The sequence below is a fragment of the Salvia miltiorrhiza genome, chromosome 1 (assembly GCF_028751815.1).
Source record: "Salvia miltiorrhiza cultivar Shanhuang (shh) chromosome 1, IMPLAD_Smil_shh, whole genome shotgun sequence".
NCBI lineage: Eukaryota > Viridiplantae > Streptophyta > Magnoliopsida > Lamiales > Lamiaceae > Salvia > Salvia miltiorrhiza.
In genome coordinates, this window is record NC_080387.1 from 77,540,101 (window position 1) to 77,566,483 (window position 26,383).

The 26,383-nt window shown below is 36.4% G+C and overlaps 3 protein-coding genes across 3 annotated transcripts; all 3 read right to left on the reverse strand.

Annotated features, from left to right (window-relative positions):
• Positions 1 to 418: 418 nt before the first annotated feature.
• On the reverse strand, positions 419 to 2,659 carry LOC131006416 (uncharacterized). Its single transcript, XM_057933588.1, has 3 exons — positions 2,229 to 2,659; positions 1,816 to 1,879; positions 419 to 800 (listed from the first exon to the last, which is right to left on the reverse strand). The coding sequence occupies exons 1-3, from the start codon at positions 2,511 to 2,513 to the stop codon at positions 628 to 630; spliced, it is 522 nt and encodes a 173-aa protein (XP_057789571.1). The 5' UTR covers positions 2,514 to 2,659; the 3' UTR covers positions 419 to 627.
• Positions 2,660 to 3,949: 1,290 nt separating this feature from the next.
• LOC131006415 (uncharacterized) lies at positions 3,950 to 5,359 on the reverse strand. Its single transcript, XM_057933587.1, has 4 exons — positions 5,228 to 5,359; positions 4,834 to 5,145; positions 4,645 to 4,749; positions 3,950 to 4,551 (listed from the first exon to the last, which is right to left on the reverse strand). The coding sequence occupies exons 2-4, from the start codon at positions 5,119 to 5,121 to the stop codon at positions 4,192 to 4,194; spliced, it is 753 nt and encodes a 250-aa protein (XP_057789570.1). The 5' UTR covers positions 5,122 to 5,145; positions 5,228 to 5,359; the 3' UTR covers positions 3,950 to 4,191.
• Positions 5,360 to 15,436: 10,077 nt separating this feature from the next.
• Positions 15,437 to 24,059, reverse strand: LOC131006414 (uncharacterized). Its single transcript, XM_057933586.1, has 17 exons — positions 23,553 to 24,059; positions 23,081 to 23,217; positions 22,327 to 22,372; positions 22,064 to 22,224; positions 21,832 to 21,949; positions 21,668 to 21,750; positions 20,525 to 20,584; positions 20,048 to 20,296; positions 18,971 to 19,067; positions 17,336 to 17,386; positions 17,104 to 17,184; positions 16,861 to 16,932; positions 16,390 to 16,452; positions 16,163 to 16,315; positions 15,955 to 16,012; positions 15,811 to 15,863; positions 15,437 to 15,719 (listed from the first exon to the last, which is right to left on the reverse strand). The coding sequence occupies exons 2-17, from the start codon at positions 23,179 to 23,181 to the stop codon at positions 15,651 to 15,653; spliced, it is 1,515 nt and encodes a 504-aa protein (XP_057789569.1). The 5' UTR covers positions 23,182 to 23,217; positions 23,553 to 24,059; the 3' UTR covers positions 15,437 to 15,650.
• Between the last annotated feature and the right edge of the window lie 2,324 nt (positions 24,060 to 26,383).

Consider the following 26,383-nt stretch of genomic DNA (forward strand, 5'->3'; position numbering starts at 1 on the left):
TTATTATATATATCATTCAATTAACATTGATTTTATATGTATCCGTTGCTTTTATTGAGAGAGCATTTTCTTAAATGAAGATTGCCAAGAATGATTTGTAAATCGTATATGAAAGATGAGTACTGGATAAAGGAAAGTTTCATGTATATTGACTTATTGAGAAGGATATATTCTCAACAATTGATAATGAGAAGATCTTGCAACGTTGAGTACACATCGAATTCAATTGTCATTATTTTGTCAAATAGAAACAACTAGCTTGTCATGTACCCATTCTCAGGTTATTTGTAATGTATTGAAACTATATATTTGATCTATGAAAATATTGTTCATTATATTATTACTATTATTCTTGTTTAAGAAAAATAAAAACTTATTATTAATATTATGAATTACCCCAAAAAATTTAACTCAGAGCTATCGCGCTAAATTCCATACGAATTCAACCCCAATAAAAATTTATAGCTCCATCGTTATTATTGGTATGCAGAAAGTTTAAGAAAAGTAAGAGGAAACATGGGCAGAATATTGCATTGTATATTATATCCTGGCATAAGCAAAATCAAAAAATGAATAGAAAAATAAAGATGAATATGGAAGATTGGGTTGTATGAATGAATAATTTTATTATTTGGAGAAGAGTTTAGTGAAGAAGTTTCCAGAAGAAGAAGGTTTCTGCAAGCATGCAACATGCACGTATCTCCCTAACTTGTCGACTTGCCTCGCCTCACCTTTGGTGTCTTTCTTGCACACTTTGCACGTCTTGTCCACCCATCCCTCCTCCACGTACACTCCATCCACTGCAATTCATCACAAAATTAAAACTATTTCAAATTTTCCAATTATATATTTTCATCAACTCTTTCTTCCTAATAAACGTACACAAATTATAAAACAAAGAGTGGAATTTTTTTATCCACTTTTAATAAGTAACATGTTGAAAACACACTCACTTATATAATACAATGTAGAATTTATCTAAATTGACTAAAATAACTTTTATGTTATTGCAAAGTTGTTAGGATTGAACAATTAATTGAATACTCTAATAAAAAAATTGAACTGTCCGATCAGACAATTCAATTGTCTCATCAGATTTTTCGATTGGATACCATTTCAATTACGAAATCCAATGGTATATTTAGTGGTGGAGCCAGAAAATTATGCTCAAAGGATCCACTTTAACATAATTTGAAAAAACTATATGTAAATTATAAAAAAATAGAAATAAAAAATAATGTATACAGGTGTTAAAAAATGAAATTTAAATATGATCAACTCATAATATTTCTCTTCTATTTATATATGTTGTTAATATTCTATTCATAGTTTTTTTTCCCTAAAAAAATATTTTTAAATAAAGTCAATTCCCTTACACGCCTACAAATTCGTATTCTGCTTTAACTAAATGCTATGTATTGAATAACCTAACACAACATTAAGGACTATTTTATGTGGGTGCGTTTACTTTGATGGAAAATGAGAGAAAAAATATATTTTCACCAATTTTCACATGTTTACTATGATGAAAAAATTTCTCTGGACAGAGTGAAATATTTTTTCGGGTATCCCCTTTTCACTCATTTTCTCTCCAATATTGGATAATATTATCCTAAAGTAGGGGTGTGAAAATATTTTCCAACATTTTCTCATCTTTTCATCTCTAGTAAACATATGATAAAAAAAATAAAAAATAAAATGATAATATTTTCTCATATTTCCAATAAAAAATTTACAACCAAAATAAGCGCACCCTTACTATTTTACATATGATTAAAAGTGAGTATTAACATGAATTAATGTAAAAGTACGTACCATCAACATATGATTTGAAGAAATCGTTGTAAGTTCCCCCGATCTTCCTCCTCAGAGCTCCATACTGAAACATCAATTACTCCCTCCGTCCCACGAGTCTTGACACGTTTTCCTTTTTGGGCCGTCCCACGAATCTTGACACGTTTCCTTTTTTTGCAAATAATTATTACCTTCTCTCTCCTACTTTATCACCTTTATTATACTATCTCTCCTACTTTATCACTTTTATTACATTCTCTCTCCTACTTTATCAATTTTATACTTTATTAATTACACACTTAAAATACTAATCTACAACTCCTTAATTCCCGTGCCGAACCCAAACGTGTCAAGACTCGCGGGACGGAGGGAGTAATAGTTAAGGTAGTAGATGAATCAAATATCTAATATGCCAAGTTTGGATTTGTACGTACCTGCTCCCTTGACATCTTATCTCCGGATTTGGTGGCTTCTCTAGCTTTATCGAGCAGCTCCGCATCACGAGCTGACCTAACCTGGGAGAAATCTAGGGCTTCTGTCACACTCTCAAATAGGGATTGTTTCCTCTTGGGTATGGGTTCTTCTTCCACATTCTCTTTCTTGGCGCACACCGTTCCAACTTTTGATGAGCTTCTTCCTCTGAAGTTAAAATTGTAGTGTGAATAAGTGTGTGCAGTGGGTGTTGGAGGAAGAAGCAGACCAAGTGCCTTAACTCCCATGTATATGTTTTGTATCTCTATTTCTTCAATGTCAATTTGAAGCAGGAACACACTATCTCTCTCTATATATAAATGTGTGTTTGTGTGTGTATGGAGAGCTAGGCAGTAGAGAAGAGAGAATATTTAAATGTGAGGCGGAGAGGAAGTCATATTGTGTGTGTTTTGGAAGCTTGTTTTCTGATTTGAAGTGTAAGATTGCATGATTACCACTCGGGATATCTATTGGTTAAGAGGTGAAGACGTGGCCCTTTAGCTGGCAACACAAATTTCTGACGGGAAAATTTATAGACCTCTAAATTAAATAAATCTCTTCTTCTTTAGTGGGATAATGGAATTTACTACTATATATATATATATATATTTAGGGGTAATTGCCTGTAAATTCATAACGTTACACGGAATTGGTTTTTGCTCATATTTTGAAAAATCTGTTTATTAAATACATAACCTTTCATTTGTGTCTTGTTTTTGTCCGATCACCGATTTTTTCTTACGACGGCGCCGAAAATTACACGGTGGCAGCCGAAATCAACAAGGTGGTAGCCGAAAATTGACATTAGGTGTATTATTGACATGTGGATAAAAAATTTAAAAAAAAAAGAAAAAAAATTATATATCATCATCTTCCCAACCTCCCCCACTATCAAACCCTAATTACCTTCCCCCCACCCGCCGCTGCCCCCTCCCCTTCCCCCATCCTCTGTTGCTGCCACCTTCCCCAACCGCACAGAACATAAAGATCTCCGGTCGAATTCGAACAGGGAAGATCTCCCTGCCACCTCCGTCACTTCGTCTCTGGCCGAAATCTGTAATCTTCCCCTACCCCACGCCGCCAATTCCCCAAAATGAAGCCGGCGACAAATCTGAAGCCCAGATCCGCCCAGACGCTTTGAAGCTTCGTCCTCCAACGAAGGCGGCGAAAGATCTCGAAGCTTTGAAGCTTCATCCTCTCTTTCTGTTGAAGATTGTGGCGGCGTGGGGTGGGGTTGCGCTGAGGCTGGGGTTCACTACAAAAAAATTCGCAATTCTCGACGGAAAATCCCGTCGACAAATATAAAAAAACCGTCGTTATTTTATTTCTTGACGGATTCTCGACGGAAATCGGGAGTCATTAATTTAATCGTAGGGAAATTAATTCTCGACGGAATTTTCGTCGAGAAATTCTCGACGGAAAATTCCGTCGAGAAAATATTTTAGCCCGTCGATAGATCGTTGGAGAATTATGCCAAATCTTACTAATTAATGGCGGATTCTCGACGAAAATTCCCGTCGATAATTTCTCGACGGAATTTTCCGTCGAGAATTTGTTTTCCCTCTTAAAGTGGATTCCGTCGAGAATCCGTCGAGAATTCGACAAGTTTTGCTTTCCGTCGAGAATCCGTCGACAATTATTCAGTTTGTATATATATATATTTCTCAATATTGAATATCCTGTAAAAATCAATATAAAATATTCAAATTCAAATATACTTATAATAAACATCCAAATTCAAACATATTTACTAGACATCCAAATTCAAACATACTTACTAAACATCCAAAGTCAAACATACTTACTAAACATCCAAATTCAACATACCTAAATTAAGCTAAATATCAAGTATCATAAGTTCTAACTCCATAGTTACTACATAAATCCAAACTCAACACAACATAAATTCAAACTTCATAAAAAGTATCAATTATGACCCTTCTTCATATTTGCCATCAACTCCGCCACCATACTCTTGAGATCATTAATGGTGCCATCTTGCTCCAGCAGACGTGCCTCGAGGTCGTTCCCTCTAGTAGCCTGAGCATTCACTTCAACTCTTAGCGCCTCGACCTCCTCAAGAGAAGCAGTAGGGGCAGTCTGAGACGTGCTAGTGGACTGAGTACTAGATCCACTAGACACCATCTGTGTCATCATTCCCATCCCGAGCACACGGCCTTTCGTGTCCCTCTTCACCACCTCCTTAAAGATGGCGTCTACCTCTTCTGGTGTCGAATCCCTACCCTGAGTGGCTTGAATATCTTGAATGCGACTCTCAATCTCCACCTACAATTAGTTTAGTTGAATCGAATTAAAACTATATATTCAAGTAAAAATGAAATAATGAAACTTTAACACATATTAAAGTAATACACTTACCGCGTGTGCCTCGGAACGTATGCCCGTGTATACTCCTCCCTTCCGGTGTATGCGTAGAAATGTATCATACGCAGCACAGCCAACCGGGATATTCTTTTCCCGAGCCTATAATAAAAACATAAGATGTTAACAATATATATATAAAAAAATAATTTAATTTATTACAATGAAATAAATTATTTAACTCACCAGATGCTCGGCGTGGTCAATGGCACTACGCGAGCCGCCATGATGTATGGCGATTCCTATACCGGGACCACAAGGTTCAGAGCGCCGGTTCTTGCTCGCCTGCTCGGATATGCGCTTCACTTCAGGTAGATCCCAATAGGCTTTCCAAGCCGTTTCAACATGTTCCTTCAGATATGCTGGCGTCTTCTTTTCAATTAAGACGAGCTTCTTTGTCGCGCTCACAAAGTCCTTGTAAGCAATTCTAGCCATCTTGATCCATGCAGTGCGGATAACTTCTCTTGAATACATAGAAGGGTCCCACTCAAATGCATTCTGTATATTTTAGATGATGTCAATTTCTTATATAACATTAATATTATAATAGCGTTAGGAAAATAATTAAACAATCACTTACAACAAACCGATTGAAGTAAACTTCAATCGTGTCTTCAGTAAGCGCCTTCCATGAGGTGCCGGTGACCTCTATGTATGCTTGAAAAGTATGTGATGTGTAACGCCGGATTTTATTGGTTGGTCGTAAAATCCTTCAAATTACAAATTGGAGGTTATATATTTGTATATTAAAACAATATAAATTGTATTAAAACAATATAAATTGTATTAAAACATTATAAATTACATACCCATTAGTTAAAGTGCATAAAATCTTCCCATTAGGAAGAACAGTGATATTCTCGCCTGACTGAGAGATATGTGACGATGCAGGCTGCTGCTGGATCTCATCACTAGAAGTAGAGGTGCTACCAAGTGGCTGGGTGCTCATCTATATCACAAAATAAGAGTTGTATAAATAAGATATATGCCGATTATATAACAGCATGAATGATTTAGAATTTTAATATCATAATATCATATCATTGCATAAGGTAGAAAAAACAAGGATGGTAGTCATTTCAAAGATCTAAGCAATCATTTGAATCATTATTTACCTGAATTTCAAAGATCAAAGGTAGAAAAAACACCATGCCTAAAATAAAACACAAGCACATGTTTTATTCGCTATCATCTGAATCATTATTTGTGGAGTCAGATGTTTCTAAGACATATTCATTGGTGTCAACATCTTCTTCATCATCCTCATCTACTAGATATACCAAAGCACCATCTGGATGAATTGGCATTGTATAATCATCAATTGTCGTGTGACGGGTTCTACCAACAAGCTCTTCTTGAAAAGGAGTAGGATCGATAGGAATATTTTGAATAGTTGATACTTCTACAAGTGGTCTTGCCTTCACCTTACAAGCTGCCAACCAATCTTTCCTACTTTGATTTTTACTTGGATATGTGCAGTAAAATACTTGAGAAGCTTGAGTTGATAGGATGAATGGTTCATAGTTGTCATATCGACGACATTGGTTAATTGAAACCAATTTGAAGTCACGATCAACTAACGTCCCTGATGGTCTGGGGTCAAACCACTCACACTTGAAAAGTGTGATCGTTTTAGTTGGTACACCAGAATACTCAAGCACCACTACTTCAACCAAACGTCCATAATAAAAAGTGTAATCTCAGTAATAGAACCAAGCCCAACAATTTAAGAAATATATAATCAGCCCAAACTGTTCCTCTAAGAAGCTAAACTTACCATCAACACTAATAGTGTTCGCAGCCTGGTGTTGTGAATCAGGAGGTTGATGTCTAACAAAAATATAAAAAATAAATACTGAAAAAAGGAATGACATAGAAAAAAATAATAATAATAACAAAAGAACCGTGACATTTTATTTTTTTTGAGAGTCAAGAATCGTGACATAAAAAAAGGGAGGTAGGAGAGAGGAGATGATAGATGAGAGATGAGAAAGAAAAAAAAATTGTGATTTTAAAGAATAATAACTTATTTATTTTAAATTTATTTTTTATAATTTTTACATCAAATTAATGATTTTGTCATTATCTTTAATTTAACATCCATGCATATCAAATATTTTTATAAATCAAAGTTGATGATTTTTTAAAAAGAATCAAAACAAAAAATGAAAAGTAAAGAGAGAAATTTTTGGTGAGAAAAATTTTACGTTAAACTCATATTTTATATATTATATAGATTTGTTTTTGCGACTAATCGTAATCGCAATTAAAAACAAAATAAAAAAATAAAAAAACACCGAAATTATGAATGCCGAATCTGATATGGATCCATGCATATAGATCAATTTTAATAGCTATTCTTTTCCTCAAAAACATAACACAATAAGTCATATGATTGAAGTATAATTTCTTATGTACGAAATAAAGTTTCTAAATTAGGTAAAAGGATACATGACATAATAGTTCAATTTATCCATTTCCACTTAATAAAAGGAAAAGTACTCATGAAAAAAAAATGAAAATACTGTTTTTTTTTAATATAACAATATATTGTTTCAAACATCCACTTTCGAACTTGACTTCTATTGTGCCTGCCTCGACGCATTGTAGTAGTCCAAATCTGACTTAGATTGTGACGCCAAGAAAGGCGATCATGGAGGATCCCTCCATAACTCGCGGCCGAGGGCGTCTGAAGGATGCTACCAAGAAGGGGAGAGTTTCTGATTCCTTTATAAAGCATCGGCTCCGGCAGATAATCAAGAATGGTATGTCTTCAGATATGAGTAAGCCCCAAAAAGCAACGGACCGTGCTGCTGGTGCCGTTTTGCAGGGCGCAGGTGCAGTTCTTGACACCTCGTCGCCGGTGGAATTCTTGAATAAGGTGCAACATGCTCAGGCAGGAAGTGCGATTCTGCAAAATTTTGTAGTCCATTCTTCTTCCAACGCAAAATTTCTAAAAGATTAGGAGATATGTTGGAAGACAAAGATTCTTTGGATGAAGACGACCCTCTTAATATTTTCTCATAGTCTTGGTTTGTTTGTATTTCGGTTACCCGTGGTTTCTTGCGGATGTTTTCACCTGTTTTTGTTTTGTTTCTAGACGATTCTTTTTTCCTTTTTTAATAAAATTTCTATTTCAGTAGTTAAATATAACAATATACCCTTAGGGATCGTTTACTTTGAATAATAGATAAGATTCATGATTGAGGTTTTTTCGTTTTTTGAGTATTTAATCCTCAAGAATTGGGATTTTTTCAATTTCACTCTTTTGTGATATAAATCAAGTAAAGCTAGTTCAAATGATTGAAATAATTAAGGGCATCTAATAAAGATATACTCAATTAATTAGACGCATGCTCTTTATATGCATGTGTGGAAGTGGGTTCTCAAGTTGGTAAGATGCATATTCTTTCTACGTAATCCCTTCGTCCCAATTTTTAATATTCAATTGAGAATGACATAGTTTTAATAAAGTGGTTGGATGTATTGTAAGTGGAATAAGAGCATCTCCAATGCATGGTGTCTTAGGGGGTGTCTTAGATGGTGGTCCCCACCTAAGACACATCCCTCTCCAATGCATTGGTTCTTAGAGGGTGTCTTAGATCTGCATTTCCACAAAATTCATATTTCTACACTTTTATTTTTAAATTCTCAATTTCATTAAAAATAAAATTAAACATTACAATAATTAAAATAAAATTAAAAAGATAATTAAAATACGATAATAAAATAAAAAATAACAATAATTTTCTAATTTAAATAAGCCCTCGACGCTTGAGCACTTCTTGGACTAGGTGGTTGTGCAAGGCCAATTGTGCCTCCGTCATACCCGTCGTGTCCTTGTTCAAGAGCTTCATATCCATCTCCTCCCGTTTCATCTCGGCTTGCATTTTTTTGACCTCAACGATTTCCCCCGTTTTGAGAGCATGCTCCTTCATGCTTTCGGCCAACTTCTCGAGGATGTAGGAGAATTGCTTCTTGAAATTCGCCTCGAACATCGTCTGGGCTTGTTGGGTGATTTGATCGTTGCTCATACCACTCCCCCAATTCTCCTTGCAAGTGTTGTAGAAACCCTCGAAGAATTCAATGAGTCGGGAGCGCCGACGCGAAAGCCGGAACATCTCAAGTCCCACTTCGCTTGAACTTCTCCGCGATTGTTCCCCAATATTGGAGCAACCTTTGGGAGGTCCCCAAAATAGGATTGTGGGTTGCCTCCGCCCACAAGATTGCCACGAGCTCGGACTTCTCGCAAGAATATGAAGCGCGGGTGCCCTTGGCTTTCGGCCTCGCCGCCTCCGGCTCTTCTTGAATGTTGGCGTGCGCCGCCGGCGTGGGAAGATTTCCTGTAGCCAAGACATTGGAGGCTTGCGAAAATGGAGCAAACCCCATCATCGGAAGCCTCGAACCGCCGCCTTGTTGCTCGAGGTATTCATCGAATTCGCGATCCATTACAAGAAAAATGTAGAAGAGAGAATTGTAGTTGAGATGAGAAAATTTTTTAAGAGAGATTTGTAGTTGAGAAAGTGGTGAATTTTAGATTGTGAAAGAGTGGTATTTATAGAACGGAAAAAAGGGGGAAAAAATAGCCGTTCAATGCAACGGTCGAATTTAAAAATAAAAATCAACGGTTAAATTTAAAAAAAAAAAACAGATTTTCGATTTTATTTTTTAAATGGGGCGCGTCCGCCGGACGCGCCAACCATTTTCTCTCTTCGCCTCGGGTCTCCACCAAGACACGGCCTTGCAACTGGCCGCATCTCCAGTGCAGCCACCCTCCCAGCGATCCGGATTGATCCGGCCTTCGCCTCCCTAGATGGAGATGCTCTAAGGGTCTTATCTTTTATATGAATGTTAAAATAATTAAAATAAAGTAAGGGTCGCACCTATTTTTACTAAAATTAAAAATGAATATCAAAATGTGAAACATTCAAAAATGAAAATATGGATCTTAAAAAATATGGATCTTACAAGTTGGAACGGAGGGAGTATATTATATAAACGTATATTCAATTAGTTAGACCCATTCTGTTTTCAATGCATATGTTGAAGTGGGTTGGGGACGCATAATCTTTCTACATATATATGAAAAAGGCTTCTTCAGTAAGTTAGACGCATTCTCTTTCTATACATATACACAAGTGGATTAGGAATAATTCTCTGTTAGCCGCCAACCTAAAAAATATGCCATATGTGGAATGGCCATACTCTTTCTAATTTCTATGCATTCCCTACAAAACAAATCTATTTCCCTACAAATTGAGAAACACCAAAAAAGAAAAATTAATAAAAATAACTTGCCCTTAATTAACCCGCCCCAACAAAGATGGCACAACTTCAACGCGTAGACTTCCTATTTCTCCACTCCCTGCAATAAATTCCTCTACACCAAGCCAACCAAATCTTCTTAGATACCCCATAATTTCCTTTTACTTCTCACTGGAAATCATCACTCAATCATTCGCGATATATCGATCATCATGGCCAAAAAACTCGTGCATTCCGTCTCCATAATAGCCCTTCTCTCCTTTTCCCTTCTCTTTCTCCAACATGCATCGGCCCGCCCCGCCCCCAACGGATTGCCTAAAACACTTTCCAACAACGCAAAACCCACGGATTCTTTCGAAATTGGCAAGACTCGAAGCAACGATTCTAGGAAGCTCGGATTGGCCGCATTTGGACCTTCGCTCATGCACATGCTGCCCAAGGGTAATATTCCGGCCTCCGGCCCTAGTCGCAGAATCAATGACTTAAAAAACTAGATGTTTTTTACAAGCAAGGGAAGATAATTCATGCTTCTTCACTTTTAATGGATCCATCAAGTTCAGGCTGCGGTATTTTTTTTATACTTGTTTATTCTTTTTTTTTTTTTGGTGTTTAAATGTACGAGATATGCCATTTTATGATCCCATAGGCATGATGGAGCTGAATTCAGTTTCAGTTTAGTGATAGAGTGTTGTGCTAATTCCGTGACTTGACTAAATTAGCAAAAACATGATGTAATCTCATGTATTTGATTTGATATTACAGTTTTATTCATCTTTATTCTGTTTTTATTTCAAACACCAAATTCTCAACAACGCAATTCTAAAAAAATAAAATAAAATGTAGTATATCACAGATCCGCACAACACAAAATCGACCCAGACAAAAATCTCACGATCATGGATGCCCCAACGGACGCCAAAACTTGCAGATCCGCCCAAAAGCGACCCTGGCTTCGGAACCGCTGCCAAACTCGCAGTGATAATAGAATTAGAACAAAAAAACAAACTGAAATAACTAACGATATGATAAATATAGTTAGTATCTGCCAAAAATAAAAAGATTTAGCTTTGCATAATTATAATAAACAGCCCTTAGAATCTAAATGAGTTTTACAATTATAATCTTTTATATTAAAATTGATATGGGGTCGTTGGATGTATACAAATTAAGGTCTAAGATTAATTCTCAATTCTTACTACATATTGTTAGGTCCGGAGGGTCTCGAATAGGTGTATGGGGGAATACACCTATAGGCTATTTTTTAAAAAGAAACCTGAAACACAAACTGACTCAACCTTTTTAGTTAAAAGAGTTTTAGCAAAACAAGGTTGACGATTGATACTGAATACTCTTCGGTAAAAAGTTATCAGTTAAGTCAAAGACTTTAACTGATACACGTAAAGCTTCAGTCGAGTTTGTTAAACAGAGAGATGTTATGAATCTTACTGACTATCCGGAGATAGATCAGTTAGACTAATAACACACGCAGCGAAAAACTTTTTTTTCGAAATAGCCTATGAGATTAATCACGTTGTCAACAGTTAAATTTCTCTTTGCAGTTAATCAGTTTTCAGTTTAAGAAAGTTTGAACACAAGTAAGAAGTTAAATACCGAAAGCTGTAAATAACACAGAGATTTTTACGTGGTTCGGAAAATACTTCCTACATTCACGGTCAGTTGATCAGACCGACAACTTTACTGGGCATGTGCTTACGGGTGCACAGCAAACCTGGACAACAGAAGATCATATCTTCAGTACCAACACACCTGGTTGGATTTCTCACTCTTAGCGCACACTGGGCACTAAGATCTCTTCGGAGACAAAGTACTGGTCTGAACTCCTTACAACTCAAACTCTCGATTCGGTCGATTGAAAAGAGGTTCGAAAAACTTGCCAACTAGATTACAGAGAACTTGCCTAAGTTCTAAGAGAATGTATGTAATCAGCAGTGACTGATTTTTAGCTTTGTGATTTTCTTCTTCGATTCAAACTTTGGAATTGCTTTGAATGCTGAGTGACGAATTCGGCAGTGTTTCAGCTTATGTAGTTGAATCGGTGAAGATTGAAGTGATCATCGAGCTCTATTTACAGGAGACGTCTTGAATAGATCCGTTGACTAAAATGGTCTTCAAGAATACTTCCTTTAGAGAGTAATTTAAACTTGGGCTGAGGCTTCAACCTTCGAGGTTCCTTTGTTTGGTGTGAACGGCTACTAAGGAGCAGGAGATATGACATCTCTGAAAAGATAATCACAAAAAAGGAAGGGCCTCTGCAGAGAAAGGACGATCCTGAGATCACTGCATTTAATGCGACTGTACTTCTGGAGTGCGTAGCTTCCTTTAAACTTTAGAGGTTCAGTCCGAGGAAGAATGTTTAACTAATACTTGACTTTAGTATCAGTTCGCTGAATCCACATGGCTCGCATTAAATAATCAGTCGTAACTGATTCTTGGACTATTTAGTCAAATATCAATATTTGACTCTGCCTTAATTCGTTACATCAGTCGGCTACTTCAGTCTTCAATCCTCCGGCTTCAGTCTTCAGAACACTAACTAAACTAGAAAAAGAACTCTAACACTTGAGTTCGAACAGCTCTAGTCTATTACAAGGAAAACCTAAGAATTTTGGTATCATCAAAACTAGGATTAGGATATTTCATTAAGTTCTAAACACATATATAATTCTCAATGGAACATTTCTTATATATATATATATATATATATATATATATATATATATATATATATAGGCCAAGGTTCAATGAAGAAGGCCTAAATGTAAGAGAGAAGAGAGAAGTAATCTCATCCGTTGATCTTATCTAATCTAACGGACATGATTTATTCACGCCATGTTCAACGAAAAAATCCATTGAACATATGGGGGTCGAACCCTAGAACCCCCAAATATTTGATGAATGTTCAACGAAAAAATCCGTTGAACATGGCGTGAATAAATCATGTTCGTTAGATTATACAAGATCAACGGATGAGATTAATTCTCTCTTCTCTCTTATATTTAGGCATTTTTCATTGAACCAAACCCTATATATATATATATATATATATATATATATATATATATATATATATATATATATATATATATGGGAGGGCTACAGTAAAAACACTTTTTAAAATATAAATATAAACGTTTTTTAATGTACGAATTTTATCCAACAGGGTTACGAATTCATCCAACATTGTTACGAATTGTGAAAAATAAATTTTTGCTACCTATGGGATTCGAACCCAGGACCACGAATTCATCCAAAAGGGTTACGAATCAACCGTAGATCTTGATGATCTAAGGGCTGAAAATCATTTATATTTTATACACTTAAGAGTGTTTTTATTCTAGCCCTCCCCTATATATATATATATATATATATATATATATATATATATATATATATATATATAGGGCCGCTCCAATGAGATCCTCTAATTTTCGTGTAACATGAGGCACGATCTGGTGCATTTATTTTATCAATCCTATGGTTGATATTGTATCTGGAGGGAGATTTTTTTCGCATGGTTCAAATTCTGGGGAGCAGAATATTTTAAATTTTGTTATTCATCAGTATATACTGCATTGTCCATCAGTACATATGTCTTATTCATTACCAATTTTTAAAATTTTTTTTTTTGATCAGTATATACATTTTGTTCGTTAGATAGACGTCTTGTTCATTAGTATTATATGTCTTATTCATTGTACTCATGTTACACGAAAAATATATATATAGGGGCGCGCTCCAGTGAGACCCCCTATTTTTCGTGTAACATGAGTACAATGAATAAGACATATAATACTAATGAACAAGACGTCTATCTAACGAACAAAATGTATATACTGATCAAAAACAAAATTTAAAAAATTGGTAATGAATAAGACATATGTACTGATGAACAGGGTCGTATATACTGATGAACAACACAGTATCATACACATTTACAAAATTGAATGCCAAGGTACGTGTGAGTGAGATCAAGAAAAAAATATACACTTTGAACAACACATAACAAAGTCTATATCGGTTATCAAAGAATATTATTTTATAAAATTTGATTTACCTATTATATCTCTTATATATACTTAACTTAAGGTTAATTGGAGTTTATCTAAAGATGTACTATGGTTTATGTTTTATATTTTAATAATTATTTAAAGGGGTAATTGTCTGTAAATTCATAACGTTTACACGGAATTGGTTTTTACTCATATTTTAAAAAATCTGGCTCTAAAATACATAACTTTTCATTTTGTCTCGTTTTTGTCCGATCACCGATTTTTTCTTTCGCCAGCGCCGAAAATTACACGGTGGCAGCCGAAATCGACAAGGTGACAGCCAAAAATTGACACCTAAGCATTTTATTGACATGTGGAAAAAAAATAATTAAAAAAATAATAAAAAAAACCACATCATCTTCCCTAACCTTCTCCACTCCCAAACCGTAACTTACCCTCCCCGACCTGTCGCCGCCTGCTACCAGGCCGGCGCCCGCCACCCCCCTCCTCCTCCTCCACCCCAGACCACGTCGGCCCTCTTCCTCCCCAAACCCCGTCGCCCCTTCCCCTCTCCCTTCCCAGACACCGTCAGCCATCCACCCCAAATCTTTGCACCGCCTCCTTTCCATTTCTGCCTCTCCCTTCGATTTCCGGTCGTGTGTGTGTGTGGTGTCGGTGGTGGTGGCGGCTAGGGAAACTAAGCAAGGTGGGGAAGGAGACCGCGATGGAGAAAAGGGATCTAGGGCACGACTTGGCGGCGGGAATTTCAGGCGATGGTTGGCGGCGGGAGAGACCAGAGAGAGAAAGAGGGAGTCGGGAATTTCAGGCGGGTGAGATCAGAGCCAACACGAGCTCGCCGGTTCTCTTGGGCTCGACTGAATAGGGGGGCGGTGAGGTGGGAAGAGGGAGGGGGGCAGCGAGCACCGTCGCCGGCGGCGGCGGGTGGGGGGGGGGGCGAAGATGATGATGTAGATTTTATTATTTTTTTATTATTTTTTTTTCACAAATGCTTAGGTGTCAATTTTCGGTTGCCACCGTGTAATTTTCGGCGCATGCATAAGAAAAAATCGGTGACCGGACAAAAGCGAGACAAAATGAAAGGGTATGTATTTTAGAGCTAGATTTTTCAAAATAAGAGCAAAAACCAATTCCGTGTAAACATTATGAATTTACAAGTAATTACCCGTTATTTAAATAGTAGTATTCCCATTAGAACTTTTCATCCACATAGATTAATATATTTTTTATTCTATAAAAATACAATACAAATGAATATTAATAGTTTTATTAGAAGTTTAATTTTACTAGAATCCTTGAAATTATGACCAGATAGAGACAGCGCGAATTTAAAAAAAAATATGGTAATTGTGTTTGAGTGAAAATTAAGTCCCACATCTTTTTATAAATAGTGAGGAAAAATTTGTGGGATCATTTTTAAATAAGAAAATATTACAATTTTCAGGGACATCAATATAATAATAAGATCATAATTTTCAGGGACGAATGGAGTATAGTTTAGAGCGTAAAAGACTTGATTAAATTACAATAAATCCCTCAAGTATGGCTGTTGAAACGGCAACTGTATTCATTAGATCAAGTATTAGATATCAAAAGCAAATCCTTAGATGCCAAGGTCAACAGAATACAGCAGATGTCAAATGTGGGGAGGATTTTCATAATTCTGAAACTCCAGGGGAGGAAAGTGTAATTCTCCACAACATTTGGAAGTCATTCAATTTCCTTACAACCAAACTTGTTGCATAATGCATCAGCAGCTGTTGAAATTCTTGATATATCCTATAAACCAAGTTCAATAAATTCTTCAAAAATCAATCTCAAAACAAGTCAAATATCATCAAAAAAGAAAATAAGGTAAAGATTGATGTACCTTTCCTTTGACTGTTATGATCAAAGAGCCTCCTCTTGATTCGCGATACGCCCCTTCACGTCCCAAGAAAACCGGATTAGGAAACTACGAACGCTGAAATGATCGATGAAAGTATGGTTTTTGATGAAAGAAAAGTGTTCTTACCAATGTGGAGGTCAGGAAATTTACAGCAGATTTCAGACAGAGGCTGAGCAGCATCTAACTGCATTATAGATGATTGAAAATTACATTTCCAAGAAGAAACGAAACCATATGATGCATCTTCGTATTTATATGCGTTCAGCTCTTATGTGAGATCGATTCTAGCTCAATAAGGATAGAAGACGAAAGGAGACGATGGAAAAAGACTTACATCGGAAAGTGTTGTTGCCAGTTTCTTTGAAACAAATGGTTCGGTGATTACTAGAAGTCCGTCAGATGGCATCAGCTCGATCAAGCAATCCCACTCATTTTCCAGCTCAGAGGCATTCGTCGCAGTAAGAATTATCACATTTTGGCACTTAATCTACGAGGCGAAAATGGAGAAGTTTATAAAATATATATATTGTACTAGATGAGGAAATTACATTTTAAACTTACCAAAGGGACTCTCAGTTTCTCGTGATGCAGCAGCTCGGTGATGCCTTCGGGCAACTGTGCCATCTGAAGGGGTAAAACGGGAAAGTTAATAACTATAGTCTTTATAAATAATTACCCCTTTCTCAACACCAACTGCCACCACTTTTACCAAATTTGATTTTCACATATGATTATACTATTTGAAGAATAATATCCAGGCATTATTATGTAATTGAAAAACAAAATAACATCAAAGAAACATTTTACTGCAGACCAGCAGCATATTAAAAGAAAATAAAAACAGAACAATTTGAACCAAGTGCCGCTGCCAGCTGCGAAATTCCACCTCAGCATAAAATCGTGTTTTAAAACAAAAGAATACTTCGTTGCATAAACATTTCTTCTGATTTTTGCTGATCACTTCTCATGGTGTTTCAAGATGCAGCTTCAGCATAGTATAACAAAACAGTAAGAAAATATACACTATGTTACCTCGTTCCTATCTCCCGTGCACCTTTCACCTAGTATATGCCTCAAATATTCTTCAAATTCTTCGTCAGGGGCCTTCAAGGGGGGAGAAAATAGTAGTGTTAAGTAAATGCAGTAACACTGGGATGTACAGCTCGATAAATTTGCAACACAAGCAAAAGAGTCGCGAAGTTTCTTCGGCATTTAGTGCCACAACTATCAAATCATACGTAAAAGCAGAGATAAATTATTGATAACAAGATATACCATCCGGACACTGAATGCTTTAGCAACACCAGCTACAGTAAGATCTGAGGGCAGTGGGCCGACCCCTCCATATATGAAAACCTGCAGCGATAGTTTCGAGTATCATGGCCATATCGAGGTGAAATTCTAATCTATAAGCTCCCATGCCAAAAGTCGGTGACAGCCACCTCTCATTCTTGTATACACACACAACAAAAACCATAAAAGCTGGCTTTTAGTGCAAAAAGTTTACCATATCACTTGTCGACTTTAGCCGCTCAACTTCATCTGCTACAGAATCAATCTGGAAAGATAAGTCAACGAAAGGGAGGATTAAACACATGATATAGGCAAAGACTTAAAAGCTACACAGCAGTTCCTCCCCCAAAGGCTAAAGCATACTTGATAAGTCTCAACCACATGATATAAATGCAATAGAAAGCTTAGAATACTGTTTCCTCAAAAACATGAACAAAAACAGGTGATTCGGTCAGATTACTGAAAACATAGAGGATTTCCGATTCTTTTACAGCAAGGAAATCCACCTGATGGCTCAGAGACATCATGATGATGACGATGCTTATAAAAATTCAAAAATCAAGCAGCCAATCTAATCGAATGATAGAAATGAGTAGATACTGAGTCAAGTTGCATAGGGCTGACAATTTTCGACACGACACGAAAACACGACACGAAACCGCACGAAATTAATGGGTTAGTAACACGCATGATAAGGTTCGGGTCCTTATCAGGTCCTGATAATTTCGGGTCGGGTTCGGGTTGGGTTCGGGTCGGGTTCAGGTAACCCGATAGTGATATTATTATTTTTATTAAATATTTATTTTAATTTTTAAATTTTTGATTTCTTAGTTTAGGCCTTAGGGTTTCATTCATTTCAAATTTCAATCAATTATTTGCACTAGAGATTGGTTGTTTGGAGAAAAAGGTATGAGTTTTTTGTGTTATTAATGTTAACATTTTATATTATTGATATATATTTAATATTAATTCATATTTTTTTTCGTTCAAAGCCTTCAAAAGCGAAGTACCAACATCTGAGTTAGCCGAAGACTTTCTACATGGCGATGATGAACCTCAAACCGAATCTTCTTCGGTCTCCACTATTGCTGTTGCATGAAGGCTGTCACTTAGTCTAGTTATGTTTTGATTTGTTAAGCTCACTTGGATTATGTTGTAGTTATGTGAGGGATTGACGACTCTTGGTTGATGCATTGTTATTTTCATTTGAGCTTATTATATTTTGTTAAGCTTATTGGTTTAATGCTGTATATTGATTGTATTTTTAGTTTGGCATATGTTGAATTGTTGATTTATTGGATATGTTGATTGTTGAGCATATATGATGAATTTTGTATTTTTTTTAATATTATTATTCATGTGAATGAATCAAATCAAATTTGTGTTGTTATCAGGTCGTAATCAGATCGTGTCGCTATTGTGTTGTGTCAACCCGATTCAAATCGGGTTGTTATCAGGTAGTAATCAGATCGTGTCGCTATCGGGTCGTGTCAACCCGATTCAAATCGGGTTGTTATCGGGTTCGTGTCGGGTTCGGGTTGGGTTCGGGTTCGGGTTTAGGTGTATCAGGTTGGGTTCGGGTTGGGTTCTAGCATTCCCTTATCAGGTCGGGTTCGGGTTTGGCCTTATCAGGTCGGGTTGATATTAGGTCGAACCGATAGCGATCCGACCCGCACGATTTGCCAGCCCTAATTAGTTGCATGGATGAGCCATCCGAACATACAAAAATGATTAAGAGATCCATGCCAACAATGTACGTTGTAACTATATAAACTCCTTCTGTACTCCATACTTTATTGAGAAACAACATAAGGATATATATAAATTCAGTATTTCTCAAAAAACTTACATCATTTCGGGTAACAGAAATATGTGAAACAGCCCACCCAACAGAGTGGAGCTTTCTACACAGTATGGACCTCATCCGATCCTCGACAGTGCCAAACCTGAGCTATGAAGCCAACAGAAAATTCTCACTTAGCAAAAAGTAACTTGTGGCAGCTGCAGTAAAATTATAGACACTATATTTATGTAGACCACTATTTCCGGATAGGGAATCTAACTGCAACCCTCTTCCATTAGATGCAAGTTTGTCGTGTCAAGACGCAAATAGGTCGTTTCTAATTATAAAAAAACTGATACCTCTATCAGATATGACCAAACAAGACAACTGAGACATTGGAATGAAAAAGATTGAATTCCAAACACAGCAATGCTTGACAGCAGGGGCGGATCCAGTAGGTTTTTTTGTTTTTTTTTAAGAAATAAGATATGAGAGAGAGAGAGAGAGAACATAACACATTCTTTTAATAATCGAAGTTAGCAAGAAAGTCAGTTCCTAGTTTTCAATACAAGCATTTTTTATAGAAGAATTTGTCTTTATTTTATGAGTTTGTAGCATTCATGCTAATTGCTTAACATTTTGCAGTGATTTGTTAATTAGTGTGCTACATTTGTGTTATTTTGTCCCCTTTCCCACTATTAGTTAATTTTCAATGCTGAGTTTGAGTCAATCCTCTAGTTGAAATAAGATTGTGAACTATTAATAATGAAAATTAGTTTTTGTAGAAGATTGGAACATTTATTTTAAAAACGCATAGAGGTGGCTCTTCTCGTGCTTTCAATGTCCTGTTGTTGAACCAATGGAAGAACAACTATTTATGATAGCAAGTGACTGAGCCCTAATCCTAAGCAGCACATTAGGATTCCACCTGGGCCCAAAAAACGAATTGCATTGACTGCGCAAAAAAATTTGGCCCGGGGATCCCCCTTGCACCCCCCCCCCTTTTCTGGATCCGCCACTGCTTGACAGCCAACCTCATTTATAAGTTATAACAACCACATAATAAGGGCATCAAGGAACATGGAGAAAAGATCTAGTAAATCATATTTTTGCAATAGAACAATCACAAACAAAAGAACTTACAGAATTTCATCTCCCACAGCAATAACCGAGGCGGTAAAATTTCTTTTCAAATGTGAGTCATCATGCTTAAAGCCATTACTAGCAGCAGGTGATGGCTTAAAAGTGCCCTTTTTAACCCTCCCTGCTCTTTCCAATCTTCCGTCGGAAAGCAGATATGCAGGTTTGTAATTCTGTTCGTTACCTTTTGTCTTGCTATGGCACAATAGTGCATTAGGAACTGTATCGTGAATGCTACCAATTGAAGTGTAACTGCAGAAACAAATTACAATAATAGAATGACTGAGTACCAAACAAGGAAAACAAGCTTCACATAAAGGAAAAGAAAGAACGGGGGGCAACAAATTTGTTGCCTGCATATATGTATAGGAAACATAAACATGTTTTGTGCATAAATACAAGCAAAATAGCATTAAGTACATGCTATAAATTTTAACATTTTTATCGGAAGAAATTTTGAAGCATGGAGTAAAGATTTACCCTTGATCATATAGGCTGCAGTATTGAACCTTGCAAGTCAAGAGAAAGGCCCAAACGTCTCTGCCATGAAACATTAAAAGGTAAGACCTCATATTAATGCAGCAAGACAATCCATTCTAAAAAACCAAAATCCTAGAATTGCTTCAGCTATTTCAACAATGTTCAAGTTTCAAAGAGCCAATCATCATTGCTCAATGTAAAAAGCTATAAAAATTCTCAAGCCGTCTAGCTTTATAAAAATAAAAAAGGAGTAGAATTTGCTTTATAAAATAAAGTGTTCCGACATGATATAAATAGACTATCCATGATACTCCCTCCTCCATCCACGAAAAAATTGCCACAATTTCCTTTTTGGTTTGTCCACAAATTTTTGCCACTTCCATTTATAGTAGTAGGGTCAACACAACTCCACTCACATTTAAAGCGGGACGCTTACTCTACTAACAACTTCACTCACATTTTATTAAAACTCGTGCCGTCCACAATATGACAATTTTTGTTGTCAACGGAGGGAGTATCATTAGACTATCTCTTTAGCCAGGAGAACAAAATCTTTCGCCTCTCCTCACTCTATTGAATGAGTTCATGCTTTACATTCGCAAACGTATATCAGTTTGGCTAGTGGGAGTCAGACCAAGCTCCAAACACTAATATACATCCCCTGCGAATTGAGACAATTAAATTTTACTAAAATAGTTTCATTAGCTCCCGAAGTATTATAAAATTAAAAAAAAAAAAAAAGATGTGAATTTTGGGGGTATTTGAAGGGAAATAGATTAAGAACTAGATTAATTCGTCGCTTTAGTTTCAAATATAAAAATAAAAATAAAAATAGAATGAGTATAGATTTGGAGAAATCTGGACCCCATAATTCTTCTACTTCCTTAATATTTAACCAACCTCAACCGAAAAAGGTATTTGCCATTTATAACATGTGAAATTACGAATTCCCTCAATAAAGATACTACTGATTCATACCCATATCAGATTTCATCATCCCACACTCCAGAGTAAGTAGTAAAATAAGGAATAAAATCTTGCTATAACAAACCACAAAAATGCGGAAGTCCAATTACTCAGGAAAGAGATGTATATGAGAATGTAGAAAAAAATGCACACACAACTTTGATCCACTGAACTAACCTGTATGACCAATCCAAGATGGGATTCACTCTCATGAAAGGCGGCCATCCAGGTGAACTCGGCGAGAATTGCTCTTGCCCAACCTGAAGATTAAAAACCATTTTCTAAGTCGTACTAACTTATTATGCTAAAAAAAACCCAAGATCAAGAAGCTGTTAACATACAGCAGTTGGATCACCAATTCGAACACCTAGAAAAATAGCTCTAATAGGATGTGCTTTTAAAAGGCCCTCCAAGCCTGACTTGAAATCTAGGCGAATGATGTCCATCTGCAAGTTATAACTGCCAAATTGTAAATAACATATCAATAGTCAATCATAATAACTACAAAATGAAAGATCAGATAAAAAGGGTAAAAAGAAATTGTATGGGGCAAAGGAAGTTATATTCACATACATAGATGCTATGTCATAAGTGAATGAGTTGATTTCAGGGAAAGCCGAAGAACTCTCAAAATAAATGGTCCGTATTGGAAATGTTATTTCAGTATCTGCAGCGGACGGATTCTTTCCAACCTTGTGCAAATAATGGCCTGCCCTAAGAAGGTGCAACAAAACCTGCCAATACAGAATCATATATTCCGTTATTAGATTCTTCAAATTGGGAAAGATATAATGATATTGGCATGGGAGAACTTGTGCATTTATGTAAGAACTTACAGTTGAATCTTTTCCACCATTGAAGCTGAAGGCAACCTCTTCAACACTGTCGATAAAATCACTTTAGTGTTTGGTCTAATTTTTCTCGGTGGCGTTTGATGACATTGCTAAACAACCATTGCCATATACTTGGCATAAATAATTAACATGACAAGCTTGCGGGGTTCTATAACATGCCTACAAGACAAGCTTTCGAGTTTCTATAACATTTTTTCCCAAACACAAATTGCATACCAAAAAATGGATTTCCTTATGCTAAAACTAAAAATTCTGTGAAAGCCAACACGTGTCAGCTTCGTGGGCCATTGACTCAAAATCCCCATCCGGCATATGCTCAGAATGATTAAATATCTACATCTCATATTTCCACCAGTTCACCACAATAAAGCATTTGAAATCATCGTTTATACTAAAAATTAACAATAAGCATTTATCAATTCAAATGTGAGATAATCTCTATTTTACAAAATTGACCATTCCAAAAGATCTTTTACGACTTCTGACAGATGAAAACCGAAAGGCAACCATTGACAGACTGATTCTAAGAACCATCAATGCCTCTAAGTTATCACAAACACAGCACACTAAATATCAAATGATGTCAAACTTTAAGCCCGGCAACAAAGATCCCACTCACAATATAAAGATATGAATCAACTCAGCAATAGTCTAAGCAGAATCCTTCTCTGGGAAACAACTTAATACATAGCAATACCTCAATGCTGAGGGCAAACACAAACGAAAAGGAACTTACGAGTAAAGAGCAAGAGCTCTTTGGATTACGTAGACGGCATTGTTGTACTTTGTCTTCAACCTTGTATCATCACTTTCTCTTATGGCCTTATCGATCTCCATTTTGACTTTAAATCAAATTATCCTTCTGCAAGGTTCCTAAAGGGCAAAAAAGTTAACAAAAAATCAACCAAAACTATCTTTGAATTCAAGAAACTGAATGTAAACAAGTAGTTTTCGTGAAATTCAATAGTTGAAAAACATAAGTGCCCAATTACTAATCAATCCTTTTACTGAAAAAGAAAGAAACAATTTTTACAGAAACTCGAGAAAGAATTCATTGTCAAGAACCACAATTCGCTTACTTCGATGCAAAACGTAAATAGGTTTTCCATGGATTGAAAACATTCAAATTAAACGATTCACATTCAATCAAATAACTAAATCAACACACAAATAAAGGCATATCTAAATACGCAAATTCAGATATATACTTGGAGATTTATGCTGTGGCTTCGAGCTGCTGTTGTCGGCCGTGGTGGAGATTGGGGATCTTGGGTTTTACAGAGGGAGAAGGAGAAATAGGGAGATGGAGGGAGGCAGGGTGGCGACGACGGCGGCAATTAGCTGCTGGTCGTCGGGAATCGAGGCCAAGAGCCGCGATTAGAGTGCCTGAAATCAGGGAGATCTGGAGCTCGGCGGCGGCAGCCTATGGTTGTGCAGTCGCCGGAGATTTGAAGGGGCGGTGGCTGGGATTGGGGATCTAAGGTTGGGGGAAGAGAGGGCGCCTGATTGTGTGTGCTGTCGTGTGAGAGACGAGAGAGAGGGAGAAGAAGAGAGAGAGCGAGGGCGTCAGGGGGCGGCGGCTTCCACCGCCGGAGAAGGGAGAGGGCAGCAGGGAGGCGTGTGATGTGTGAGTTGTGTGTGATTTTGTGTGTGTGTGTGTGCGTGTGTTTTAAAGAAGAAGAACAAATTGATTTGGGGCATTGTTTTAATTTCACAGTTGGGCTTGTAAAGACTTGGCTGCAGATTTTAGGGTGATTATATTCATAGCCCCCATTTGACTCACTATAGCTTTTATTTAATTTACTATTTTATCCTATAATTTATAACTTCAAATTAAAAATAATTATCTTAATATATGAAATTAAATTTCAAATCAAATTTTTCTTCGAGATGACTCCAAATCAAATTTAATTCATGTCTTCATCTCGCCTCCTTCATCTTATCTTATCTCCATTGCCATCTCTTTTTCCTTTTTGGCTATATGATTTCATGTAAAGGGATTTTTTTGTATAACGGCAACGATGACTTCTTGGTGGTACTTAACGGCGGCTCTCACGCCGTCACCGGCGATGACTTATTTGTTAGTGAACTGCTCGACTTCTCTAATGACTTTCAAGAACAAGGGGAAGAACACAAACCACAACTGCGGAGCAAATAAGAGGAGAGCGAAGTAGGTCTCTCTTTTGCACCGGAAAATTGTCTGCTCTGTTTTGCACTGGGAAAATAAGACCGTTTCTACCAACAATGATTTTGGGTATCTCCCCAAGAGTGAATTAAGTATTCCCTTAAACCAAATTTTCAAGAGCAAAGATGGAGTCTTGTTGCAGGTTCCAACCTTCTGAAGAAAAATGTCAAGAAGGAATCATTTTACACTCAATTTCTTATAAACAGAAACCCACTTGAAAATAAGCAAATTAATATACAAAGGAGATCATGCAACAAAAAAAGAAAAGTAGATGGCATGTAACCTGGAGACGAGCGAAGGAGAAATGAGATAAAGATGAAGAATTGGTTTTGAGTTGCGTGGGTGGGGTTCTAGGGGGCTATAGCAAAGCTTGAAAATTCTAATTTGATTATGAAATTAATTTTTCCTAATTTAGAGGGCTATGTAATTGAGGATAAAATAGTAAATTTATAACTATTTTTATTATTATTTTAAATAAGGGGTTATGATGAGTAAAATGGGGGCTATGTATAAAATTACCCCAGATTTTATTTAATAGTTGGGCCTCACATATATTAATGATTGAGTTGCTTATTTTGTATAATTTACTGTTGGGCTGCCTTTTATTTATTAATTAGATTTTACGTTAAGTTCGATTAATTATTTCTAGGTATGAACTGCATAATAATAATATTATCATGTGCATATGTATTAAGTGTGATTATTGATTATATGTTTTAAAGCATGAAAGAGATTTGCATCGAAAATTTTGCATAAAATTATTTATGATTAAATTGTCTTTATTATTAATTCAATTATTTAAGAAAGATCGAGTAAGGATATTGTTGGTGTCCTTGACTCAAGAATTTAGTTTTTAATTATTTATTTATTAAATTTTGAAAACCCGGTTAAGTGAATCATAGGATGATAAGCACTTCACCATGACTTAAGATTAGATTCAAGCGACCTATTAAGATTATAGATTTCTTGTAGGCTTTGTGGATCGTGAGGACTAGCGTTGCTATTCCGATTCAAAGTTAAGATTAAACGACAGGCATTACCTAATCAGGTGGGCTTATTTTCCAAATGTATGATTTAGCTATTGAGCTTAAATATTTCAATGAAATGAAAACTGTTTATCCGATAAAATATTTTTGTGCACTCTGCTCTGTTTAAGGCTCGCATAAGTTAATCGATCGAGGTTCTCTCTTGACCTAAAACGTTATTTGAGAATTGTGTACACCTATTAGCTGACTCGGTGGGTTGATCTCCATTCGGGCACTAATCATGTATGAGGCGTTATAAGGGTGCTCGACGGGATGTGTTCCGGAGCATTGGGTCCCAAATGAGAACTTGACTGGGTTACGCCCTTAGTTCAAGTAAGCAGGAGTAATGGATCCGTCGGTGGCTAAAAGGTCCGGGATCACAGCGAGTAACGGAAAGGGAGTGTGACAATTGCGCGCAATATAATAAAATGTTTTAACATGCTTAGAAGTTATTTCAATTTAAAACCTTCTAAGTCATGTCAAGTATAATTGGATAAACTGCTCTTATGATTATGAAATGTTTATAAAAATGCTAGCCCACTAAGTACATTAGTACTTAGCCCAAAAATACTTTCAAATGTTTTCAGGTTGATTGGTCGGTGCTGACGGGGCAGAGCTGAGGCTAGGGCTCAACTCCGTATTTTGTCTTCCGCTGTTGCACTAGCTCTTATTTGTCTTTTGTTTCTCCAACTTAAGACTTTTATGTTAAATTCTGAATTATGTTTCTTATCGAGCTTAGACTCTCAACTTCTAGCTCTATGCTATTTAACGTTGGTTATTAGAAGCATGAAATCAAACTTGTGATCCTAAGGTTTAGAATGTTGTTGAT

Excerpts from the sequence above, each read along its gene's own strand:
- LOC131006414 (XM_057933586.1), bottom strand. The coding sequence starts at position 23,181 with ATGGAGATCGATAAGGCCATAAGAGAAAGTGATGATACAAGGTTGAAG. Across the intron at positions 16,316-16,389 it reads AGAAACTGAGAGTCCCTTTG|ATTAAGTGCCAAAATGTGAT; the intron begins GTAAGTTTAAAA and ends TTCGCCTCGTAG. Across the intron at positions 16,013-16,162 it reads TGGCAACAACACTTTCCGAT|TTAGATGCTGCTCAGCCTCT; the intron begins GTAAGTCTTTTT and ends TCTATAATGCAG.
- LOC131006416 (XM_057933588.1), bottom strand. The coding sequence starts at position 2,513 with ATGGGAGTTAAGGCACTTGGTCTGCTTCTTCCTCCAACACCCACTGCA. Across the intron at positions 1,880-2,228 it reads ATAAGATGTCAAGGGAGCAG|TATGGAGCTCTGAGGAGGAA; the intron begins GTACGTACAAAT and ends TTGATGTTTCAG. Across the intron at positions 801-1,815 it reads CTTCAAATCATATGTTGATG|TGGATGGAGTGTACGTGGAG; the intron begins GTACGTACTTTT and ends GATGAATTGCAG.
- LOC131006415 (XM_057933587.1), bottom strand. The coding sequence starts at position 5,121 with ATGTATTCAAGAGAAGTTATCCGCACTGCATGGATCAAGATGGCTAGA. Across the intron at positions 4,750-4,833 it reads TTGACCACGCCGAGCATCTG|GCTCGGGAAAAGAATATCCC; the intron begins GTGAGTTAAATA and ends TTTTTATTATAG. Across the intron at positions 4,552-4,644 it reads TACGTTCCGAGGCACACGCG|GTGGAGATTGAGAGTCGCAT; the intron begins GTAAGTGTATTA and ends AACTAATTGTAG.